At 41.8% G+C, this 21,093-nt stretch overlaps 1 protein-coding gene across 2 annotated transcripts in view; it reads right to left on the bottom strand.

The window, feature by feature from the left end:
- Window positions 1–2,150: 2,150 nt before the first annotated feature.
- adamtsl7 (ADAMTS-like 7) overlaps window positions 2,151–21,093 on the bottom strand; it is a 454,799-nt gene continuing 435,856 nt past the window's right edge. For both annotated transcript variants that reach the window (XM_072583993.1, XM_072583994.1), the window contains exon 18: window positions 2,151–14,339. In XM_072583993.1, the coding sequence (XP_072440094.1) occupies window positions 14,200–14,339 (140 nt within the window). In that variant the 3' untranslated portion in view covers window positions 2,151–14,199. The remainder of the gene's footprint in view (window positions 14,340–21,093) is intronic.

The raw sequence follows: 21,093 nt of genomic DNA, 5'->3' as shown, positions 1-21,093 counted from the left end.
CCTCCAATGCCAGTATATCAGACAAGGGAACCAAACTGTTCGCTGTATTCTAGATTTGGTTTAACTAATGTCTTTTATATTTTTAAGACCACCCTATTTTTACACATCATTTCCACTTGCCGTCCCACTCACCTGCTCAACTTGGATGATAGCTCTTGTGATTCCTTCATGGAGAAACCCAAAATCTTCTGCTCTATAGCTTTCCATAGTTTTTTTTCCATTTAAATAATATTCAACACCTCTATTCCTTCTGCCTCACAATGTCCTATATTGTATTCTACTTGTCAAGTCATTGTCTACTGTCTTAACCTATCCATATCCCTCTGTAGAATCTTTGTGTTGTTCTTATCATTTGCCTTCCCACCTAACTCTGAGGCATCTGCAAACTTGGCAATAGCATTTTCACTTCCCTCATCCAAGTCATTAATAAAAGATCATAAGAAATAGGAAGAGACCATTCAGCCCTTGTGCTGGCTCTGTCATTCAGTCGGATCGTGGCCAAATGATCCTCAAGTCCACTTTCCTGCCCTTTCCCCTTTAATTTTGATTCCACTACTGATCCAGAATCTATCGATCTCAGCCTTAAATACACACAAGGATTCCATTCCCTCAGCGCCGTATGGCAAGGAGTTTCAATGGCTCAGAACCCTCTGAAAGAAGAAATTCCTCCTCATCTCAGTCTTAAATTGGCATCCCTGCATCTTGAAAGTATGCCCTTAGGTATTAATCTATCCTCTCAGTATTTACACAATCAAGGCCTTGAGAATCCTATAAGTTTCAATGAGGTCACCTCTCAGTCTTCCAAATTCCAATCAGTAGAGCCTCAACCTGCATAACTTTTGCTCACAGGATAATCCCTCCATACCAGGGATCATCCTAATGAACCTTCTCTGAACTGCCTCCAACAAAAAATCTTCCTTTAAATATACATTATAAATCATTGTGCCCCTAGCACTGACTCCTGTGCCACTCCATTAGTTATATGTTTGTTTCCTGAAAGTATTCCCTTTATAGAAACTTTCTGTATTTTATTAGATGGACAATCCTCTACCCAATGCTATATATAGACCACCCAATAGCATTGAGACATATTTTATCAAAGTTTATGTGCTAAACTTTGTCGTACCCCACTTAGAAATGCAAATATATTACACCTACTGGTTCTCTTTTATCTATTCAGCTTGTTACCTCCTCAAACAATTGTAATAAATTTGCCAGGCATAATTTCCTCTTCATGAGGACATGCCTACTGTACTTGATTATATTATGCATTTCTAAATGCTCTGCTATTCATTATAATTTTGAATATTTTCCCAATGACAGATGTTAAGTGAACTGGCTGTTGTTTTTGTTTCACTTCCTTATTGAATAAGGGTATGATATTGGCAGCTCTTCCCTCACCTGGCACTTTTCCAGAATCTCAGGAGACTTGGGACATTAGTACCAGTGCATTCACTATCAGTGTAGCTACTTCTTTTAGTATCACAGGAAGAAACCCATCAGGTCCATTGGGCCTTTATTGTCATTAGTCTCCCTAACATGTGTTATTGTATTTATTTTCTTACTGTTTTTTTCCCTTGATTATTTGGAATGCTATAAATGTTGCTGCTGTGAAGACCAATACTTATTCAACACCTCTGTCATCTCCTGGTTGCTCATTGTTATTTCCCCACCTCATTCTCTAAATGGCCCACAATCGCTGTGGCCTCTCCTTTCATTTTATATTTAAAGAAGCATTTACTGTCCATTTTTCTAATACTTGCTAGTTTACCCTCATAGTTTACAGACCCTCCTAGTTTATATTCCCCGTCTTTGTTATTTTTGGGCCGCTTTTTTTGGCTTTTACAATCCTTGAGTTTATCATTCATTTTTTCCACACTTTTTTTCTTTCAATCTAATACAATCCTTAACTTCCTTGGTTAACCACAGTCAGTTTATTGCCTTCCTAGAATCCTTCTTCCTTATTGCAATATATTGTTGTGAACCAATAACTATTTGGTGCTGACAGGACCATTAGAAACAGAACAAAGATGCTCCATAAATGCTCTCAATTTAGTTGCAATTCAAACCAGTCTCCAGAGGTAGTGATGCCAATGCATTAATCACTTATTTCATATTGTTAATCAAAAGAAAGACCTTGTACAATGAACAGTAAGTAAGTTTTTTTATTTAACAGTGTAAAAGGAATAAACCTTAACAGCTGCTTGTCAGTACAGAAAGGAAAATCCAAATATTTCAGTTCTAGTTACATTAGGACCTTTGTTTATCTGCGGACGCTGGAAATGAGCAGATATTTGAGAGTGCTCAGAAATTTGCAACAAAGGTAACTACAAAACAAATAACAAAATTAACAGCAGACTTGCAATTAGGCAACATCTTACACAAGGGTTTGTCCTATACAAGTCTAGTGAATAATTGGGAGGTTTCACTGCATACAAAATAAATTATTCCAAATAATAAGTCCACACATTTTTTACAATCTCCCGAACAAAGGGATCTTTTAATCTGAGATTAGATTAAAAATACATTTTTTACACACCAAATTGCAATCACAGCATTTTCACAGTGTTCAATCATCATTGCTCTTTCATAATGCCGTTTCAATCACAGAACCTACTGCTGGCCAGCTATTTCACAAATCTTCTTGCTCTTCCTGGACCTGGGCAGTGGTGCCCTTATTAGCAATGTACCTGCATTACATCTTCTTGTAATTCACTGTTCACCCCTAAATCTGTTAGCAAGTCCCAGTGGGACATCTGCTAAAATTCAGTTACATCAATGGATTAAATAAACTGGGGCTGTTTTGTTTGAAGAGAAGATAGAGAGATTCAGTATAATCTTTTTAAACAAGTGACGTGGAGAATATAGACAGGGATCAACTGTTCCCTTTGGTGGAAGGATCAAGAAAACATGATTTAAGGTGTAGGACAATGGACCAGAAGTGACATGAGATGCAGCAAGTTGTTAGGATTCAGAATGCAGTGTCCGAGCGTGTGTGGAGGTGAACACAATTGTAAGTATGAATAGGGAATTGCCTAGTTATCTGAATCCAGGGTAAAGATGGCAGAAGTGGCAATAGTTGAACTGCTCTTGCAGGGACATGGCACAGAAACAATGGGTCACATGGCTCCACTTGCCAGGGAAATGTTCTACGACTCTATGATGAGTTAAGTCGGTGTAGGGTGATAACTGCAACCTATGTGGTGTTTCTGTGATTAGTTTCATGGTATTTAAAGCTCCGGGGATCTGGAAGGCCATAATTTTTGAGGACTTTAAAAAAACTGTATTCACGACACTTCACCCTGAAAGTTTTACTGTTCCAGATTTTCCTGGTTCCCTTTCAAAGTGGAGCACCTTATATCATGGAGGTGGGGTCCTTGAACAGTGCAGAGGAGAGAATTATGGAGCAAGTGACCTCTGGTGTCACTTACTGCTCTCCACATCCATCTCAGTCTTTTGCACAACTGCACGGTTGCCCTTTTCCTAAAATAGTTGGAAGCTTATGTGTGTAAGTGCACCCAGTCACTGAAAACAATGGTGATCTTGCTGGATCTCACCATTATAAATGCTTCTACTACCTGCATTTAAAATAATGGCAATGTGATTTAAAGATGATTTTGTTTTAAGTAAAAGAAAATTCTCTCATAATCCCTTTGAAGCTCGTGACCAGGTTCAGCACATACGAGGAACAACTATATTTAAAATGTATGACATTTCAACAGCGTGGGCTAAACCAATGTAGGCCAACTGTTTCCACTAAGAGATCACCCCAATGGGAACAACACTCTGACAACAATTGTAATTTGCTTTGACTTCGATACATCCAGGTTGTTTATTCTTCAATTCATTGGGAGAAAATGGCTAACACTCATCTACAACATTTTCATAAGAAACGTTGGAAAATGGTGAGGTCACAATGTTGGATTGCTAAACTAACAGTATACATGACTAATTTTAATGCTGCAGGACATTCTAGTCCAACGGGCAATTCCAGGCAGCTGTCAAACCATATAGAACAGGAAGATTCTCTGTCAACATTGTGCTACTCAGCTTGAGTGGTGGTCAAGGGACAGTGATTGTCCTTAAATCTCTAGATTAGGAAGAGAGTAATCAGTCCAGTCTGTTTCTATCATCCCAGGCAGTAATGCATGTCTATCTCTATATGTACGTGTGTGTGTGTGTGTGTGTGTGTGTGTGTGTGTGTGTGTGTGTGTGTGTGTGTGTGTGTGTGTGTGTGTGTGTAAGAATGTGTATTTTTGTATGCGTGCATGGATATTCAATGAAGACTGAACTGGGCAAAGGTGCAACTGTCTATGAATGCTTGCTATCTGCGTTCAGATGAATAATCACGACTGGAAGGTGGGCTGCAGCTGTGAGACCATACCACAACATCACTCAGGATTTCAGGGGAGGAAGGAACACATCAACAGGAAATAAAAAAACCCCAACAGAATAGTAATTGACCTATTTTCCAAACAGTCAGTGAAGAGGTGCACCTTGTAATCCTGACACGATCAAGGATGGGATACCGGGGGTGAGTCCACCTCCATTGGGGTGACTTGCCCCACTTTGTTGCTTTGGGCCCAGGGTGGGGGGTCACCCTTTTATTAGGAGGGAAGGAGCTTCTCTTTCTCAAAGAGGAATTCCTGCCCTTAGAGCTGCCATCAGCCATTGGGAGATCGTCAGCTCAACACTGCACCAGGATCCGTGGCCTATTTTAAATCTCGCAGGATGTCCAGGCTGGAAGCAAAATCAGAGATGCCCTGAAATCCCAATTAGTTCAGGGATCTTGCTGGGGCAGATTGTCCAATCCTGGGGTGAGGAAGGAGGGTGGATGAATGTTGGACAGGGCTAGGGGAAAGGAACGTGGAAACAGTGAGGCCAACCTGTGGGCACAGAGGACCCCAATAAAGAGGCATCATGACATTTCAATGCTGACCATACCAGCCTACACATTGGCACAGGTCTTGCCCATTAAGCCCAAGCAGATGTGGGCTGACACCCTTCATTGCATACTTTAGGGGTTTTGGAGCCATTGATGAGCAGCCACCTCTTATAATGTGCAGGCAGACTGGGTGACTCTTGGTTGGCACACTGCCAATGGCATGGGGGGGGGGGGGGTGGTGAGGGGTCCTAATTTATGGGTCTACTCGCCCTCATCTACTCCCCCTCCGCCCACAAAGCTGACCCCCTAGAATTCAGTCTACTGTAACAAGAACAAGGAACAGGAAGTGACACAGGCCATGACATACCAGAAAACATTGAGTAACATCGACTGGGGAAAACTTAATAACAAATACCAGGAAACAGGGAATAAAAATGGACCAGGTCAGTTGTAAGAATAATTTGTGGTCGGTGCTACAGCAACAAGAAACAAAATCCAGTAAACGGAGTCACAGACAATACAGGAAATTGAGTAACACATCAGGGAAATAACAGGCTCCAATCTGGGTGCATGTTGCTATGACTATGTAGAGATAGTATCTAGTCTCTTTGCCGATAAAATAAAGACCTTAAGTGACTAAGAATTGAACAAGCTTTAAACTCCTCTAAATAGAATTTTTCAATTCAAGCACAAAAACAACATTAATTAAGGGACCGTTTTACATAAGTGTTTCCAAATGTATTCCTAGCTTCTTCAATAACCCAGCACATGTATCTGTGTTCAGTGAATTACTCAAGAAACACATACTGGCATCAGCTGTTTCAAGGCAACTGTATAAAATCATAACATATTTCACACAGCAGTGTCTGGAATTCATTTAGATTGTTTGCTCAAACTGCCTGCTTTAGTATAGAAACAGAGTGCCAGTGAATAATTGGTGTCAGAACAGTGATTATGTTAAAATTAAATACATGTTGAGGACGTATTTGGTTCAGCTCATGCTAACAATCGCAGATTGTTTTTGATTGTTATATATCTGAATATTCGACTTGTCAGATAAAGTGTGAATGTTTTCAAGAAGCCAGCTGATCTGAGGCAATGCAGTAGTCAGTCTACCTCAGCATATCAGCTACTCAGCATGAAGAGGCAGGGTGTGTGCAGATGAGCTCCAAGATGCCTCCTTAATATTCTGAACAGTTCAAAAGGAAACCCCATGATGGGTTTGATGTTAACTTTGCCGAGTTGGTCCACAGGTGGTGGACTAAGAGGAAGGCGATGTGATGCTAATGCAATCCCACTTCCACATCCCTCCTGACCACAACAATCAGGCTTTAATCATCTCAGAAAAAGTCCGGAGACAGGAGGCTACTTTACATTCAAAAATCACAGTCAGATAACTGCATTACCATTTTGACTGTAAAATATATGAGGTTCTGGGGCACTAAACTTGTTAGCAGGTGCTGATTGCAGTCAGTAGAGAGGCTACAAAAAGCCACTGTGTGTATTGATGTTGAACTGATCTGTTTGATGGAGTGCAACGCTCCCCACCAAACCCTGGACTCACTGATCTTCAAGCCACTCCTGATCAGTGTCCCATCTCTTTTTCCCCAGGATCAACATCAACCATATTTCCAACAAACCCGCCCCCATTTCCATGCATCCTCTGATATCCTGTGTTCCTGCCACCCAATTTTGGCTGTTCACTGCTTGCCCTGAGCAATTGAAACATGGAAGCATTGAAAATTGGAAGACCAGGCCATTCAGCCCAACGACATTCAACATGATAATGACTGATCATCCAATCATGTGCCCTGTTCCCCTTTTATCTCCAAATCCTTTGATCCCTTCAGCCCTAAGAACTATATCTAACATCTTCTTCAAAACATTCAATGTTTGGGCTTTAACTGCTTTCTGGGGCAGAGAATTCCACAGGCTCACCACTGTCTGAATGAAGAAAATTCTCCTCATCACCTAAATAGTCTACCCGTTATCCTTAGACCATAACCCCTGATTCTGAACTCCCAAGTTGTCAAGAACATCCTTCCTGCATTTACCCTGTCCAGTCCTGTTAGAGTTATGCAGGTTTCTATGGGATTTCCCTCCTTTCATTCCTCTAAACTCTAGTGAATATCATCCTAATCAATGCAGTCTTTCAAAGCTGCATGACCGTTCGGTAACCTACAAGTTCCCGAGTCTATGCACAGGTCAGACCTATATGCAGCTGTGAAAAATAGTCAAAGGTCCTGTGTAATACAAAAAACAAAATGGAGGATACATCAGCCTTCACTGCCGGTTGTGCAGCAAGAAAACAAACCCTGTAGTCCAACTCACCCATGCTGACCAGTCATCCTAATCTGACCCAATCATATTTATCAGCATTTGGCCCATATCCCTCTAAATCTTTACTATTCATATACCCATCCTTTCAAATGTAATTGTATCCACCTCCTCCCTCATAATTGTTTTGTTAACTCTGTTTTACTCTCCAAAGACATTTACCAGATATCCCAATCTGACCTAATCCCATTTGTCAGCATTTGGCACATATCCCTCTAAATTCTTCCTACTCATAAACCAAGTCAGATGCCTTTTAAATGTTGTAATTGTACCTGCTACCTCCTTCAGAGTTGTTTTGTTAATTCTGTTTCACTCTCCAAAGATGTTGTCCAATCTATTTCAGATTTCCAGCAGCTACCCTGTCAGCTTTGGATGGAGGACAGTGATGCAGTGTTCAGATTGATCACAGAATTTCACTTTCCCCAGTCTAAACACACCCCCAAATTAAAACTAAACTTAAGGTGGAATTGGTTATTGTGTCATGGCTGGTTGTCCCTCTTGCATATTGTGTTTTGGAAATACTTTGCGTGCTGTCAGTAAATGTTCTTTTCCATCCCAGAAACTAATTTCTGCAATGCGGGCAGGATGTGGAGATCATGGTGAACAAAAGCACTGTGTTAGAAATTAAAATGCTCAAAAATATAAGTTATGGCCAAACCAGTTGAACCAGAGCTCACTTTTTCCAGTCCCTGATACTCACAGTTGTTTCCCGGTGGCCTGCGGCATCTGATTCCCAAACTGCATTTCTAACAAAAACAATACAGCAGCCCAGTTCATTTGCTTTCCTCGTTTTTATCGAGATGTGAAATCGCACATTACCAAAATACTCTGAGCAGCAGTTTATTCTTATTTAAAAATTGCTTGCATATAAATATTTGCCTCTGAGGACTTTAGAAAGGGAATCGGACTGGCATCAAGCAGGGGGAAGGAAGTGAAAATTGAAGACACGGCAGAAATGAAACTGGATGGAAGTGAGCGAAGTGGGTTTCAAAGACAATCCCAAAAGGTGGAGGCACATTGGCTGGAGGAGCTATCTCTGCTACTCTAATGGTGGCTCACAATCAGTGTGTGAATAGGTCAGAAACACAGACTGAAGTGCATGGCAGATAATCACTATAAGTCTACTGTAGGCTAGGTGGATAAGCCATGGGAAATGCAGGGTTACTGGGATAGAGTATGGATGGGTGGGTCTGAGTGGGATGCTCTTCGCAGGTTCGGTATTGATGTGATGGGCTGAATGGCCTGCTTCCACACTGGTAGGGATTCTTAGTAGTGAGGTGGAACAAAGCCATGGAGGAATTTGGAAGAATATTCAAATCAATCTCTTAGTGTACCAAGGGCCTGCTATTCTCTCCCTGCTAGACAAAAAAGCTAGCAGGCTTTGGGAAAGAAGATTCAGATGGCAGAATTTGCTGCAGGTTGTGGTATGTACATAATAATGTCCCATTTCAAAAAGGAAACTCAATAAATGTTTATGCCAATATAAATAACTTGGGGCACATGGTTTTGGGTCTTTAAATAACCATTCTTTTACAATGTGGAGTCACTTAAAATCCCTACAATGCAGGGAGAGACCATTCAACCTGGGTCTGCACTAACCCTCTGAAGAGCATGCCACCCAGACTCAGTCCCCTACCCTAGCATTTTCCCATGGCTAATCCACCTAGTCTGCTCACTACAGGGCAATATAGCATGGCCAATCCACCTAACCTTTGGACCCTCTGGAATAAATGGAGCACCTGTTAGACACAGGGAGAACTTGCAACCTTCACACAGACAGTCATCAGAGGGTTGAATAAAACATAGGTCCCTAGCACTGTGAGGCAGCAGTGCTAACCCACTGAGCCACCAGGCTGAACTGGTCTGTGCACAGTTTATACCAAGGGAGGTGAATGGTGTCACAGCATAGATGAATTAATCGATTGACTTAAGTCCTCACAAATATATTCTATATGTAACTGTGGTAAGATTGATGAATGCATTGTGTATTAGGTGCAATCCAACATGTGAGGAAAGCAAAGAATGTGAAAGAACAAAACATACAGCAGCATTCTGCTTGAATCTCACCCGGAACTACATAGACAGATGCGAATCGTTGGACAGAACTACACAGAATTGGACAACACCGAGTTTCTAACAATCATATCAAATTTAAAAACAGTTACTTATCCTGGAATTTATCCAATACTCTTCCCACACTCTCTTGCCTCTCACAATTCATAGAATCATACAGGGCAGAAGAGGTCCTTCAGCCATCAAAACTGTACTATGACCTATCCGAGCCCCACTTCCTGCACTATGTCCATGGCCCTGAATGTTATGACATTTCAAGTCCTCACCCCAGTACTATTTAAAGGTTGTGAGGTTTCCCATCTCAACTACCCTTCCCGGTGATGCATTCCAGATGACCACCACCCTCTGGGTGAAAGCTTTTTTTCCTCAAATTCCCTCTACATCTACTGTCTTTCACTTTAAAATGATGCCCTCTTGTTATTAACCTTTAAACGAAGGGGAACAGCTGCTTTCTGTTCACCCTATCTTCATCCCTCACCATCTTATACATCTCTACCAGGTTCCCCCTCTACCTTCTCTACTTCAAAGAAGGCAACCCAAGCTCATTTAGCCTCTTTTCATGCTGAAATGTTCCATCCCAGGCAACATCCTGGTGAATCTCCTTTGCATCTCCTCCAGCTTTCCTATAATGTTGATCAGAACTGCATACAGTACTCCAGCTTTGTCCTGGAAAAAGTTCTGTTCAGCTCCAATACAACCTCCCTGCTCTTATAAGGTATGTCACAACTAATAAAGGTAAAGGGTTGGTTTGCCTTCTTACCTACCTGATTAACCCCTGCCACCTTCAGGGAGCTGTGGGTAAGCTCCCAAGACCCCTCTGTTCCTCTGAGCTTCCTAGTGTCTTGCCATTCATTGAGTATTCCCTTGTCTTATTCCTTCTGCCCAAATCCATCACCTCATATTTATCAGGATCAAATTCCATATGTCCCTGATCTGCCCATCTGACCAATCCATCCATACCTTGCTAAAACCTAACACCTTCCTCCTCAGTGTCAACCACTCGGCCTGTCTTTGTGTCATGAACAATCAAGGCTTGTCCGAGATTTGAATCCAGGATCTATTGTGTACCACTGCAGTATAAGTTCCAAAGTGAGAATCATATTGCTAGCTCAATGAACCAATCATATTCCTGTCGTTTGGGCTTATCCTGCAATCACGAGTCAGTCGGTACTGTAAAAGTTTCGCCCCACCTGTCTAAACTCTTCCTCTCCCTTCTGGTCCAGTGCTATCTCCAACCTTTCCCCTTAAACACACAGAGACAAGGTTGAGTTGCAGCTGTTCTATCCCAGTATCCATTTCTATCTGGAGGTAATCCTTGCCCTTTACCAGCTCCAGTCATTGTGCTGACAGTCAGAACGTTGAAACTATTAACTACATCTGTTCAACTTCAAACACAATCTACTTATTTCTGTAGCTGGAATTAAAGATTAAACATTGTTTTGCCAATTGCATTGAAGCAAACTATTAAGAGTAGCAGCAGCATTGCTGAAAATAAATCAGGCCCGTACTCTGTTCTGTGCGGGTCATTACTCAGTTTGTTATAGTCAGTGTGGGTGAATTTTTCTGATTGAGCGTGGCACTTGTTTGACTAAATTGGGAAAAAGGCAAGCAAGGTAAACAGAATTGTTCAAAACACCGTTCTGTAATCCTGATAGGAGAAAAAATGAGATTGGGTTAAGTGACAACACAGGACTAGTTGTGTGTCAAACAGCAAAGGCAGCGTGCAATAGATAGGTGATCTAACATCAACAAATCAGATCAAAGCTCTGCAGAGTTGATCCACCCAGTCTTGAATAATGGTGGACAATTATATACACATTACCAAACATACCCATCCTTGCTGATGGGGGAGCCCAGAATATCAGTGCAAAAGGTAAGGGTGAGCATTAGCAAACGTGTATCTTCAGATCGAAGTGCTGATCAGATGATCCAACACAGCCTCTTCCTGAGGTCTTCAGCATCACAAATGCTTAATCCTCAGACAATTTGATTCACTCCACATGATAGCAAGAAATGAAGGCACTGAAAAATACAAAGGCCTTGACAACATTCTGGCAATAGAGCTGAAGACTTGTGCTGCAGACTTAACCATGCCTTTAGCCAAGCTGTTCCAGTACAGTTACATCACTGGTACATTCCTGGCAATGTGGAAAATTGTCTAGCTATGCCTGGTTCATAAACATCAGGATAAATCCGAATCCTGGCAATTACTGTGCCATCAGTCTCTTCCTAGTCACCTAAAAAGTAATGGAAAATGTAGTCGACAATGCTCCAAGTGATACTTACACAGCAAGAATGTGCTCACTGACGCTAAATTTGGGTTCTGTCAGGGCCATGCAACTCCTGACACCAATTGCAATCTTGGTCAAAACAGGGACAAAAAGGCTGACGGCAAGAGGGGAATTGAGAGTGCTGACTTGACATCATGACAGGGTTTGACCAAGTGTGGCATCAAGGAGCTCTGGAAAAATTGATCAGGAATGAGTGGAAGAACTTTCCACAGGTTGGTCATACCTGGCCCAAGGCAGATGGTTGTGTTTAGGTTAGATTAGATTAGATTAGATAAATAAATCAGGCCCATACTCTGTTCTGGATGGGTCCTTACTCAGTTTGTTATAGTCAGTGTAGATGAATTTTTCTGATTGAAGGTCAGTCTTACTAATCTCAGCACATCTCTGCAGGAGTTCCTCAGGGTAGTGTCCCAGGCTCACCCAGTTTCAGCTACTTCATCAATGACCTTCCCTTTGTCATAAGTGGGTCAGAAGATGATTACATAATGGACAGCATGATTTGTGACTCCTCAGATACTGAAGCAGCCTGTGTCCATATGCAGCAAGTCTTGGACAATAAAAAGAGTTGGGCTGAAAAGTGCCAAGTAACATTCATTCCACATAAGGCAATGACCATTTCCATGCTCTCCTCTTGACATTCAATGGTATTACTGTCAATAAATCCCCAAACAACTGAAACTGAGTCTTAACACTGACCTGAGACTGAACCGAAACCAGGCATATAAATAATTTGCAGGTCAGAGGTGAGCAATTCTGAGGTGAATAACTCACCTCTTGCCTCACCGAAGCCTGTCCACCATTTACCAGACATAATTTAGGGATGCCATAGGACACTCCACTTGCCAGAATGAATGTAACACTCTGAGGTCAACACCATCCAAAATAAAGAAGTCCACTTGGTCAACACCACATCCACCAAGTTACACATTCACTCTCTCCACCACTGACATACAGTGTCAGCGTAGTATTCCATTTATAGCCTGCATTGCTGCAACTCAGAGATCCTTCTTTTACAGCCCTTTCCAAACCCACAAAGTCTACCGCCCAGAAGAACAAGCACTGCAGATATTCTTGAACAACATCATCATCAATGTCTCCTCCAAGTCCCACATAATCCTGACTTGGAAATATGTCACTGATCTCTCTTTGTCATTGGATTGAATTCCTGTTCCTCCCTTGGTAACAGCACAGTTGGCGTACCTAATCCAGACAGATTGCAGCATACAAAGAGCTCCTGCGGCACAGTGGTAGTGTCTTTTCCTCTGGGTCAGAAGTTCTGATTCAAGTCTCATCTCCTCCAGACATGTGTGAACATATTAAAACAGGTAAACATCTAGAACTATCTGGGGCAGATATAAAGGGACACTCACAGAAAATGGGGTGATAGCTGAGTTAGGAGGTGTACATTTTTAATGCTAGGCTCAGTAAAGATTGAGTCATGACATATCTGTTACCAATAGGCATTTTGGAACATAGTAGTGAGGGATATGCCAGAAGAACAGTTAATTAAGAGAGTGAAGACTTGCAAAAGACGCAGCTTTTTGGAAGTGGGTGATGGTGATGAATCGGTGAGAGGGATAGTTTTTCCAGAAGACAGAGGGATGGGGTAAATGGCATTTTCTCAACCTTAAGCTATGTCCAGTATCATTTTAAACTCATTGCCACTTCTACCTCAACATCTACTCCCAAGCACTGACAGTTCCACAAATGCTGAGAGACACCTGTAACTGCAACACCCAGAAAACATCAACTCATCTTAAACATTATCTGCCTTTATTTTGTGTGCAGTTGATGGAGTGCAGGAAGTTGTGGTCAGCGCTAACCTAATTGATTTGTATTGACTGATTACAGTTGCAAAATGCTGACAAACAGAGATAACTCAAAAGCTGATGTACGGAATGTGAGCATTAAGATTGGAGGGTCTTCCCAAGACAGAAGCAGTTCTTGCCATCTAAGTAAATAGAATTGGAGGAGTCACCTCAGTATGATAGTTCTGCCTTTGGTAAATGCAGAATTCTGCAGTACCATAATATCAAAAAATTGTTTCTCAGTTATAAAAAAAATCCACAGATAAACCTCAAGTCGAATATGATATTAAAGAGCGCAAGTTTGTCTAGGAAGAGTGCAGTGAAAGTCATTGCATGTTTTTTTTCCCCCAATCAACTTTTTGAAACATAAAATATAAAACAAAAAAAGGATGGAAATACTCAGCAGGTCAGGCAGAGTCTGTAGGAAGAGAAAGAGAGTTAATGTTTCAGGTTGATGATCGATCATCAGACCTGAAACATAAAGCCTTTCTGCTGCAAGGGGAGATCCCAAAACCTATTACTGAATATGTTTCATTCGTGTGTAGAATGCATTTCATATATCTGTAACTCAAATACTGCAAATTAACTAGAAAATTCAACACTTTGACGAAAGACCAGCATGATAATGGTATAAGATTATATTAATACTATAATTTCTCTCCGTAAACTAGCCGCATACATACTAAATTTAACCCTTTTCCTTTGCAATTATGATATTGTCAAAACAGTAGAATCTGCAAGTTCTCCTATGGTAATATTACGGCGTCACAATCTGGGAGGATGATTGGGCTTTGATGGGAAGCAGTTATCTGCTTCTGAGCTGGGCAGCTCTTCTTCTGGTCTTGGCGCACGATGCGCAGCAAGCTGTTTTGTAGTATGTATAGACACAGAGTCTGGCTTGTACCACAACATTACAGTTGAAGTACATGTCTCTGCAATTTTCATCTGCAAAAGGAAAGCAATAGGAATCAGTTCTGAAAACTTAAACCACAAAATAACACTGGTTGCTCATCTGGGAAATAATTATGACCACAGCAGCTTTAAAACAAAGAAAAACTCGCATTGATGGAGCACTGAAATAAAAGCAAAATGCAGTGGATACTGAAATAAAAACAGGAAGTGCTGGAAAAACTCAGCATTTGTGGGTCTGCCAGACCAACTGAATATTTCGAGCACTTTCTGCTTTTATTGCATTTATACCAAACTCATTCTGACCCCTGGATATCTTCACATGATTTCCAGCCAACAACATTTTGAAACATGGTTGCTATTGTATTACAGGAAGTGTGACATTGGATTTGTGTGCAGCAAGCAGCCACAAGCAGCAAAAAGACACTAGCCATGTAGACAATTCATTTTTTATGACATTGATTGAAAGATGAATATTGGTCAGAAACAATAGATATGTGCCCTGTACTTTTCTGACATAGTGCCATGGGATCTACTTGTGTTTACCAAAGACAGGTCTGCGATTTGATGTCATGTCTCAAATAAAGTTAAAAATCACACGACACCAGGTTATAGCCCAACAGGTTTATTTGGAAGCACTAGCTTTTGGAGTGCTGCTCCTTCATCAGGTGGTTGTGGAATGTGAGATCTTAAAGAACAACCTGATGAAAGAGCAGCGTTCCGAAAGCTAGTGCTTCCAAATAAACCTGTTGGACTATAACCTGGTGATGTGTGATTTTTTTAAACTTTGTTTCCAATTCAGTGACCCTTCTTTAAAGGTGATGGTAGTTGGAAAAGGATATACTTGTGCTGAAGACATGGAGTAGGCTTGGAGTTGGGGGAGGAGGTAGTGAGAAGGTGTGCAGAGATGGAGTCTATAGAGAGAGAATGACAGTTAAGGTGACATAAAACTAGAATAATAGAATGCACTGGAGAACAACAAGCTGCTAATGAGGACTGTAAGTGGTGGATAATCGACTGGCTTTGCAGAAAGCGGCCCATGGAGAAAGTGAGGACTGCAGATGCTGGAGATCTGAGCTGAAAAATGTGTTGCTGGAAAAGCGCAGCAGGTCAGGCAGCATCCAAGGAGCAGGAGAATCGACATTTCGGGCATAACCCCTTCTTCAGGAATGAGGAAGGTGTGCCAAGCAGGCTAAGATAAAAGGTAGGGAGGAGGGACTTGGGGGAGGAGCGTTGGGAATGCAATAGGTGGAAGGATGTTAAGGTGAGGGTGATAGGCCGGACAGGGGATGGGGGCGGAGAGGTCGGGAAGAAGATTGCAGAAAGCAGCCCATGTCATAACAAAGTCTGGTCTCAGGGGTGGGTAAAGGACAATGCAAGGTGGTGTTCAGGCCCTAAACTTAAGTGAACTCAATGTTGAATCCTGAAGGCTGCAGGGTCCCCAAGGGGAGTGGAAAATGAGATGCTGTTCTTCTAGCTTGCACTGAGTTTCACTGGAATACTACAGCAAGCCTGAGATAGAGATGTTGACCAAGGAATGCTGTGTTGTATTAAGTGGCAAGCAACTGAGAGTTTGGGGTCATTTTTGAGGACAGAATGTAAGTGTGCCACAAAGCAGTCACCCAGTATTCATTTTGTTTCCTCAGAGTAGAGGTGACCACATTGTGAGCTCATATCCACAACGACAGCATATGTTGAGCCTCTGGGAACACTGTTATTTTCTATTTTAGACATCTAAATGGCCAGAGGGTAACTCCAAAACATCACCATTCCCCCAACAGGACCTTGTACAGGGAACAGGAGCAAGAAATTGAATGGGTTTCTCAATTTCACAACTGACAACCAGATAATCCTTGCTGTCATTTAAAACTCTTGGGGTTGGTGGGTGGGAGAAAGGCTAACAAAGTTGACGTCGGAAATAACGGGTGATTGGATCTTTGAGGAGTGCAGATGCTGGAGATCAGAGTCGAGAGTGCGGTGCTGGAAAAGCACAGCAGTCAGGCAACATCCGAGGAGCAGGAGAACCGATATTTCAGGCATAAGCCTTCATCAGGAATGAAGAGATCAGATCTTTGTTTATTCAGGCAACTTTTGGCATCAGGCTACAATGCCAGAATTTCCTGGGCAGCTCTGCATCAATGACATAGAAGGAGGAAGGCCATTCAGGCCATCAAACTGCTTGGCCATTCGATGTCAATACTATTTTCTGTACTGTTCCCTTAGTACGTTTGCTATTCAGAAATGTATCAATCTCCATCCCAAACATACTCAATGACTAAGTTTTCAGTCCTCAGGGGTATAGAATTCCTAAGATTCCAAAAAACATCTCACCTTACTCCTGAATAATCTACTTCTTAACCTTAGACAGAGGCCTCTGTTTCTAGACACACCAGCCAGGGGAAACCTCCTGCCTGCATCTATCCTATTGAGCCCTGGAAGGATTCTGTGTACTATAATGAAATCTTCTCTCATTCTTCTAAACTCTACAGGCCTAGTCTCCACAATCTCTCCTCCTAAGGATATCCCACCTTCCCAGGAATCAATCTGGAGAACTTCACTTCACTCCCTCTATGTCAAGGGTTCAGAAAATATTTATCAGGATGTTGCTGGGAATGGAGGGCTAGAGATATAAAAATAGACTGGAAAGGCATAGTATTGGCATCGAATAGCCAAGCAGTTTGATGGCCTGAATGGCCTTCCTCCTTCTATATCATTAATGCAGGTGTGGGGTTCAAATCTTGTGGGAATATCTTTTAAGGTGAGAGGAGAAAGATTTAAAAAGGGTGTGCGGAACAACGCTTTTTACACAGAGAGTGTTAAATGTGTGGAATGAACTGTCAGAGAAAGTGATGATGTGGGTATAGTTACATTTAAAAGATGTTTGGGTAAATTCAGGTTTGGAGGGATATGGACCAACTGCAGACAGGATTTGTTTAGTTTGGGAACATGGTTGGACTGAAGGGGTCTGTTTCCATGCTTTATGGGTCTTGAATAAGTATATTCTTCCTTGGAGAAGGACAGCAAAACTCTGCACAATGCCTCAAATGTGGTCTCGCATCTATAGAACTATAGCAAGACTTCTTCACTCCTGTACTCAAATTATCTTGCAACAAAGGCCTAACATACCATTTACCCTCCCAATTGCTTGCTGCGCCTACATGCTAGCATTTGGGTTTCTGAAAAAGTAAAGGAGGGAGATCAGGAAGCTCCCACCACATTAATGCATGTGCCTCCGTGCTGCACTATCTACTGGCAGTCGGAGTCTCAGCTCATTCCTCTTTGTCTATCCACCAGGAAATGTGTCCTGTGCAATGCTAGCTAAGCCCTGCTATCACTTGGCCAATGTCTCATAAACACCGAAAGATGTTAAGACAGCATTCAAGTGTCATGCAACAGTGTGACAAGCAGAAGTTTTCATTCTTGCAGAATTCAATTGGCAAAAACCCAATGAAAACAAGTGAATTGTTAAATCATGAAACCCAGCTATCACCAGCTGAATCTGCCGAACTAATTTGTGAAGAGGTTGAAATTTCGAGACCACCCTGTAAGGCTGGTGGTGGCAGATTCAGCTGTAGCTGTCAAAAGGGAACTAGATGAGTGACACTATGGGAAAAGGGTGAGAGCAGGACCACTAGCTAAACTGCTCCATATGTAAAGAGGGCATGGTCGTAGGCAGTGGATTGGTCTATTTCTTTGCTGTCATCATTCTACAATCAAGTTAATGGAGTCAAGGGCTCTCTAAGCTTCCCATCGTAGCACAACAAGGAAGTATAAGATTAGAACACATAATGTCTCGAGGAGTCTTGACAAGGTGGTTGTGGAACGGATGCTTCCTCTTGTAGAATCTCGAACTGGAGGTTGTCACCATTTAAGACCGAGATGAGGACAATTTTGTTCCTCTCACAGGGTTGAGCCTTTAGAAGTCTTTTCCTTGAAAGGCAGTGGAAGCAGAGTATTTGAACAAATTTGGGACAAATGTGGATAGATTCTTGGTAAGCAAGGCCAGGTGAAAGCTTTTTGGGATAGGTGGTAATGTGGCTTTGAGGTTACAATTAGATCAGCTCAAATCTTATTCAATGACAGAGCAGGCCTGTGGAGATGAAAGGCTTATTCCTGCTTCGCGTTTGTATGTTTATGAAGCAACAGAGAGATCCCATGATGTTGTGTACAAGTAGCATGTTCTGCACAGCAAGATCCATGGAATTGGGAAGGAAGGTCTTTATCAATTTCAATCTCACTTGCAGGCAGTCCAGAAATTTAATTGTCCAACCTAGCCACCTACATGGCCAGGCCAAAGGAAACCTACATGTCTCTACTGTCCACAGTTCAGAAGGGACCCAGTTATGCCAGACACTGGACCCTGGATTACAGGCAATGGCCAGCAGAGAGGGACAGCTTTCCATTTGTGATCAAGTCAGCTCCCACAATGAACATTTTGGATTTCAAATGATCAGTGATACCATGTTTTGTTCAGATGCCTGTATATAATACAAAATTAGGAAGCTGCAATCCTGTTTGCCATGGGAAGGAAGCAATTCTTCTGTCTGCTCCTCAATATGTGAACATTCTAAAAAGTTAAATTAAAAAAAACAAAATCACGTTGCAATTCCACACCTCATTAGTCCATAGAGGATATCTTTCTATTGCAACTTGAAAGCTTGGTTTAACATAGTTGGTCTGTACTTCAAAGTCTGGAGCTCAATAAGTTGAATACTAGGAAAGTTATTCACAGGGCACAGCACATTTACTGAGTGGTTGGGGGTTTCCAAATTACAGGGCTTACTGCTGGTACTCACAGCATTAAAGCCCATAAGCCAAGGTGGTACTGAACCACCACAATAGAACAAAGATAGGTGTGAGGTACAAAAGCAGCAACCATGATGTCTCCAGCACAAGACATTGTTATTATGAGAATTAACAGTGAGATTGAAAGGGTAGCTGCTAGGGGCTAAACACAGAATAACCAGCAATGCCCTGGTCATTAGCAGGAGTCAGGAGCTTGCACATTACAGCCAGGCAACGGGTTAATGAGTCCATGCACTTTCTGGTATAATTGAAATGTTCGTTTCAGGGCTCAAAGTAGCATATCTGCAAGGCGCTATTCTCAGATGTATGGACATGCCGATAAAGTGTCTGCACGGCGCACCACTTACTATCAGCATGCCCTGGGAGGTGGTGAAGCATGAGCACAGTGGTGTTAAAAATCTACAATTGACGCTTTTACAAGTGGTTAACATGTGACATTTTGGAAAGGACCTGACATATAATTGAATTTGAGAAAGCTCAATTCATCCACCACCAATACAGACCCTTAGCAGGTAAAAGCAAAACGAACTGTAAGAACAACTTATCTTTGGAAACAGAGGAAAATGGTCTCTTCTCAAATCTGCTCAAAATTTGCAAAATGGTCTCTGCAGCTAATGGCTTTACAAGAAACTTACTTGAAGCCTCGTAATCCAGTTTATCCTTTTAGTTTTTTTCATAATATTCTTTTGCTTTTGAACTATTGGTTTTGTGATAGGTTCTGCACTGATGCAGTGTTGGGCTGTTCAAAGTGACTGCAATACGAGATGATGAGTACTCGACAAAGTCATATTTCACAAAGGAGATTGAAATGTCCATTACAGATTTGAAGTAGCGAATGTGGCTTGTTGTGATTATGGTGGTTTTGTGGAGGTATTTCCACCCAACCTGTTAACTATTAAATGCTAGTATTTATCAGAATGATTGAAACCAGTTAGATCAGGCAGGCAGATGAAAAATCTTAATTATTTTCCCATATTAAAGAAGCAAGTACAACACAAACCAGAGATTCATGGTATTCGTTTCACTCAACTCCAGGCTTAGAAGTCAAGATTAACCATGTGGAAACAATGCTTTATATTAGTAATGGAGAGAAGTCCTTGATAGACTAATGGGATGTGGATTACAGTGTTGCAACTTAATTTTGTTTTTTTTTTCAAACTTTAGGATTATTCCGTATCAAGGAGCAGACAGAAAGGCCCCATCAGATTTACAAATGTTGACAGACATTGAAGCATACTTGGGAGTCTGCCGTCGCTCCTGGGTGTGCCCTCACAGATACGGAGATGGGATTTGGCAGCGGGAAGGATGAGAATGGCCAGTGAGAGCTCTTGTTCCATTGCCACTCAGGAATGCATTGTGGGAATGAAAGGACATGGTGTCGGGTAGCATCACCCAGAGGCTACACAAGCAAGGAGGGAGATGGGCTCTACTGGCTGATCAGTTTGTTACAAAGAATTAGGTCTAATTATCTGGAGCTTACCATATTCCAAATGAAAAACAGCCCCTTTTGATTAGTGCTCAATTTGATGCATTCTAAAGGGAGCACTAGAAATAAATAAGAGAAGACAGCAATATCTTAAGTCCCAAAACACCAATTGTCCCTAAACATGATGATGTTGGTGGATAAGTCCACATAAGCATGTTAACTACCGTATTATGAAAAGGGAAAACATTTCAAGGTGGGATTTAGTGCTGACATCTCAGAGGAGACATCACTAGCCTAACCAGTCAGAGACTCACTTGTGGTCGACAGTCCACCATTCAGTTGAATGTTCATGGAGATTCTCTCAGTCTGCTGAGCTAACGTGGGCAGGAAATCAGAGGCACTCCCAGAGAAATGGTTCCAAATGTTTGTTTCTCTAGGGGTCAATCTGATCTCCACTGAGGTTATGGCAGAAGGTCCATCTTTTTCTTAATGACTGGGAAGGGTAGGAACTCCAGGAATACAGCTAGATGAAATTATCACAATATATGAATGGTTTAC

This window comes from Chiloscyllium punctatum, chromosome 14 (genome assembly GCF_047496795.1).
Source record: "Chiloscyllium punctatum isolate Juve2018m chromosome 14, sChiPun1.3, whole genome shotgun sequence".
Lineage (NCBI taxonomy): Eukaryota > Metazoa > Chordata > Chondrichthyes > Orectolobiformes > Hemiscylliidae > Chiloscyllium > Chiloscyllium punctatum.
This window is presented reverse-complemented; position numbering and strand designations above follow the sequence as displayed.